The sequence below is a fragment of the Mercurialis annua genome, linkage group LG3 (assembly GCF_937616625.2).
Source record: "Mercurialis annua linkage group LG3, ddMerAnnu1.2, whole genome shotgun sequence".
Lineage (NCBI taxonomy): Eukaryota > Viridiplantae > Streptophyta > Magnoliopsida > Malpighiales > Euphorbiaceae > Mercurialis > Mercurialis annua.
In genome coordinates this window covers 49,101,343-49,106,773 of record NC_065572.1, presented here as the reverse complement: position 1 = coordinate 49,106,773, position 5,431 = coordinate 49,101,343, and the positions used below count along the sequence as shown (strand labels likewise).

At 32.7% G+C, this 5,431-nt stretch overlaps 1 protein-coding gene across 1 annotated transcript; it reads right to left on the bottom strand.

The window, feature by feature from the left end:
* Positions 1–426: 426 nt before the first annotated feature.
* LOC130015260 (uncharacterized) lies at positions 427–3,729 on the bottom strand. The gene is made up of 2 exons (XM_056105038.1): positions 3,666–3,729; positions 427–995 (listed from the first exon to the last, which is right to left on the bottom strand). Exons 1-2 carry the CDS (start codon positions 3,727–3,729, stop codon positions 427–429), a joined length of 633 nt encoding a protein of 210 aa, XP_055961013.1.
* Between the last annotated feature and the right edge of the window lie 1,702 nt (positions 3,730–5,431).

Genomic DNA, 5,431 nt, shown 5'->3' with positions numbered 1-5,431 from the left:
TTTTTTAAAAACTTATTTGATTAAATTTTTGGTTTGTAACTCGGGTTACTTGGAATTGAAGTTATTGAGTTTTGTTTTAATTGTTTATTATTTTATCAACTTATTTTAAAAATATAAACTTCGGTTTATAATTGATAAACGTTTTGAGTCGGGTTAGACTTGGGTCACCCGACGTGTGAGGTTAGCTTGGTAGTTTTTTTTAATGAATAATATTATATTAAAAAAGCCACGAGAAGTGGCAGCCCCCTAACTCAAAGCTTACGCACATAAGCAGCATAAAATGCTACTAAAGGCTATGACTTTGAATCAGGAGAAAAGAATACAATCGGGACTCCTTAAAAAATCTATACCCGAGTAACAAAAATCAGAGTTATAACATTTATAGGAAAAAACAGCCTGTAAGAAACTACTCTGAACTATATCCTCCTAAGATGTTTGCTTCTGCTGAAAAATCTTCATGTTACGAGCCTTCCAAATTTCCCAGATAAGAAAAAACCAAAGAGATTGCCAAAGATTAGCATATTTTCCATGTGGAATGAGATGAATCCAATGGAGAAGGAAATCATCAAATTCCTTAGGAATAACCCAACTCAGACCAACCTTCCGAAGCACTTTGTACCAAACTGCACTAGCAAACTCACAATGAAGAAACAAATGTGACTGAGATTCTTCCATTCCACAAACAATACAACCTGCATCAACCGGCACAATTTTCCTTTGAGAAAGAAACTGAAGTGTGGGAACTCGGTTATGAAACGAAGTCCAGATAAAGAATTTCACGCGAGGAGGAACAACAGCATTCCAAATTCTTTTGAATTTAAACGAACGATCCACAACCAAAGCTTCTGAGACTTCGGTACTTCCTCCCACCAACACCCCATTCATACGCAGCAAGGGTCTCTCAGCAAGCCGACCAGTAGCTGTCATCATTGACTGCCACTGCCCATCAGTCACAGTTACTTCAGGAAGACGATTCCCTGAGCTAGAAGTTTTACCTGAACGAAGCAGATTAGACAAACTACTAACAGTAAATTTTCCATTATTCGATTTCCAATAAATTGTATCATCTGTCTCGGCTAATCCACTATTTGGAAATTGATTATTATTTAAAGATTATTAATTAATATTTATGAAACGGATTTTAAAGCAAGAACTCAATAGACTCGTATTAATTGGGCGTTATTACCTATCGGTTGTTCTGGAATGTTTTAGAGATATAAACCCGTCGATTGTTCATACTTCGGAGGCGAACCAGAGTTAGATTGCTTGCTCGGATTTTCACGTGGAATAGGAAGTAGTGAGTTTATATCTCTATTTACCTCTTTATTAAGCAATTATTATATTTTGTGTATATATATATGTATAAGCAGCTTTTGAACTATTTTTCGGCATTGTGGATTTGATTTGGAACGTGCTACTCGATGGGCATCATGGGGACTGCGTGCGCACCGGTAATGATTATGGTATTGAGGTAGGTTTGAGATATGTCTCACCTTAGTGAGGGTACCGGTGGAAGATACGTCTCCTGGGCTCACTATTTATTAAGTGTTAGTCGGGGATTGGTTATTGAGATACGTTTCACCGACACGACAATAGATTTAGAATTGTGGTTTAGGGTTTCATTGATAATCCATAATGAACAAATGTTTTTTTAAACGTTTTAAAGGTTTTTCAACTTAATAAATGTAAATGGTTATATAAACTCTACTCAGTAAATCTGAGCCTGCTGTTTTTCCAAATTTTCCAGGTTTATGATTTGAGCATTGGTCGATCTCCGTTTCTTCATTCTCGGAGGTTCTTCATTTTATTTCAGAATAAAGAGTCGAACTGTTTTAAACTCTTAGACCGCAGTAGTAGTATTAGTTTATTTATGTCTTAGTTATACTTATCGTTTTAGACTATTGGTTGTTGGAATGGTCCAACTGTTACTTTAATTGCTCTAGCATGATTACAGTGTTTATGACATTTAATATATTGCCACACTGTTGGAGGTTCTTCTTGAGATAAGCATACTTAAATTATATGTTGTTTATATGTACTGCTAGACTAGGTTGAAGTCTCGGTTGCCCCCGAGCATTTGGTTTTCTGCAGGTACATAGCTGTTTATGATATTTAACTGTTATCTGCAAGGCTTGCTACGGGTTTTGGTACAACCATACCCATACCCTAGCGCCGGTCATGATTCATAAAAATGGGTCGTGACAAAGTTGGTATGAGAGCTTTGGTTTCAAACCAAGGCCTTTTGCATGTTATGTGTTTATTGTTTTGACATGATAAGTTATCGTTGTGTCTTAGGAACTACTGCGGAATTAGGATTCAAGTCTTGTCTTTTGAAACGTCATCATTTGATTTTTAAAACCTTCTGCCTACAACAATAGGATTGCGTCGAGTCAGTTGTATTATGTTGATTTGGATGCTAATATTTTAAATTGTTGTTGTTTCACCTGGGTGATTATTGTTACTTTTGATTTCTCGGGAAATCTTATATTGGTATTTTGTTTAAATTCATACTTGGGTATGATGTTGTTAACCTTATCTTGTTGATGTTGCATTTTACCTGTAAGATAATTTTTGACTTAGTTGCGTTTAATGATTTAAATAACGTTGGATTATTTGGTGAGTAGATTTGGCATTGGCCGAAAACATGGATTATTTAAAATAATATTTCATTAGGGTTGGATCTTGTTTCTGGTTTAAATGATTTTTTATCATAAAATCTTGTATAACGTTTTGTGACTTTACGTTGCTGACCACGTATTGGTTTTGTAATTCTTTAAGAAAAATTATTTTTGGTCTAACTAGTATTTTGACATATAAGTCGGATGAGTAGTCTGAGCATGATACCCTGAAAGGTGATTTTCATTACGTTGCCAGTAAAATATTTTTTCTCATATTCAATACTTACTTTGACTAATGATTCGAAAAGAGTGATTTTTGTAATAAAATTATTTTGATTTAAAGAATTAATATTACTTTTGTAATTTTACCAAGCTGTGGTTTGTTTACGCTTTCGTGTCATTGGTTTGATACTCGATTTCCTGGTTATGGCCGAAGTATGTATTTTCTAAAAGTTTGTTAAAGATTAATTGTTTCCTCACTTAAGTGATGAGTCCTATGTTACTATTTCGGTGACATCAAACTTCCTATTTTAAAAAAAATTAATATTTTGTTTTAAGTGCATTTTTCGAATTTACAAATATTTAGAATACGTTTTTATAAACAGTTGTATTGGGTTTGACTTGGGTTACCCAAATTTAGTAGTTGAGCTCGGAAGTTGTAATGACTCGGCTAACTCGATGGTTTTACGAATTAAGATACTTAGGTACTTTTAAAGCAATTAACTTGTAAAGGAGGTCTTTTCGGAAAATGAATTTTTTAAAAAAAAAACTTGAGGCTCAAACTTGGACTTGAAAAGTTTTATGATTGAATTTAAATTTCAAAATGAATTTTGAAGTTCACTCTTCTAAGATGATATAATTACAAGTTGATTTTGATACGAAAATTCAAGCTTGTTGTAACATGTTTTTATTTTGGTCTTTTAAGTATGTTGGGCTGATATTGCTGAATGTCATGTTTGGTTGAACTATTTTGATTGTTTTTATTTTGTCTCTTCGTTCAGAGTAACACGTGAAATGAATTACTTCACGTGGTCATGGATGGCTTACCTTGTTGTATGGTCTTAATTTGTGAGTAAGATCTTTGTTTAGACCCAGTTGCCTTTGTCTTCATTTTTAGTTTCGATAGATTTGGTGTTTTGTTTGTGGGTCGAAATCTTTGGATTTCGATATCGAGAAAGTTGAGGGAATTATTTCTTTGGAACGGTTGGTGTTTCTGATTACCCTGGAAAAGGATATTGGAAATCCTGACCCGAGATGATAAATCGGTGTATTTAATACGCTGGTGTTTTCATTAAGTTGCTTCGGTGTGATGCGGCAACTGGTGGTAAGTTTTGTAGAAATGTATGTGATCAGTTGTTTTCTCTGAATTAAGTTTCAGTTTATTTGGAATTTTATTGGATATTACTTTATGTTTATGAGTTTTAGTGGAGATATCGTTTTGATTTGTTTTGGTGGTATCGTATGATTTGGTAGATTGTAAGTATGGAATTGAAGGAACATTTTAAGGTTGCGTGCGAGAATTTAGTTGTGTTAAGTGCGGCATATAGTTATATGTAGATTAGAAAAAGTTCGTGGAAAATTTACGATTTTGATTAGAGGGTTGTTAGATTAAGGGATTTGGTTATGCTCCATGTATGTTTTTTTTTACACTGGAATTTTAAAAAGTAAGTTTCTTATTCAAATATTTCGGTATATTAATATAAAGGTGTTTTCGTAAACAAACAGATTGCTAAATTTTACGTCCGGGTGAAAAGAAAGCAATTTTGTCAAATTTGATTCAAAAGGAATAATTAATTTTTCAGTTGAACGATTCTTCAAATTGTGTTTTTGTTTGAGAGTAAGACTTAAGAGCGATTTAAATTTTGGATATTTTAAAAAATTTAATGTGTATTTTGAATAAGGAGGACTTTTCCACAGTTTGATTATTTATGAGAAAGGATAAATTATTTAACAAGTTTGATTTACAGATCACATAAGTTTTATCAGTTGAACAGTTTCACAAATTGCAAACTTATTTAAAAGTAAGGGGAATCTGCGAATTTAAAAATGCAAATATTTTGAAAATTTTCAGGGGTTTACAAAATTGATGGTTTTCCAACGGTAAATGTACTTCGATTTTGATATATAAAAAGAAGGTGTAAAATGTTAAGTCTTTTAAAAGAGAGGTGAAAAATTTTGAATATAAAATGTTCTGCGTATTTGAAAATTTTATACTTTCATGGGTTGGTTTTGAGCATAACTAACAATCCGGTCGGGTAAAGTGGTCGTAGTGATTTCTTGTTGTATACGAGGTTATAGACATCCATCGATTGAATAATTTTGAGAATTTATGATTTTGGTATATGAACTAGTTGAGAAAGAAAAATTGAAAATTGATGATTGTGTTTGGTGAGTTTCGACAACAAAGTTAGTTGGTCGACACTGTAGATTGAGGATTTAATTGTTGAGAGTTTTGTTCGAATATTAAAATCTTTTTGTATGAAATAAAGTTAAGTCTGTGAGACATAGTTAGAATGTAAGTTAATCATTAGATACTTAGATGATTACGAACTATTTTATTTTTGAATGGTTGGAGGAATAACTAAGATTGAGATTTTATTGATAATCTGGAGATTCTGTTATCATGAGTTAAGTTTACATATTTTTTTGAATGACGGTTAGAGTTTTGTGTTTATGATTCACGAAGTTAATGGTATTATCAAAATTGGTGTTGATCGTTGGACCAAATGATTCAAATAGTGGTTGTTTTTCGCCAAAATATTATGTAGTTGTTATGGAGTATTGTTATCTATTGCTTTGGGTGTCGAACTAGC

Excerpts from the sequence above, each read along its gene's own strand:
- LOC130015260 (XM_056105038.1), bottom strand. The coding sequence starts at position 3,729 with ATGAAGACAAAGGCAACTGGGTCTAAACAAAGATCTTACTCACAAATT. Across the intron at positions 996-3,665 it reads AATTAAGACCATACAACAAG|GTAAAACTTCTAGCTCAGGG; the intron begins GTAAGCCATCCA and ends TGCTTCGTTCAG.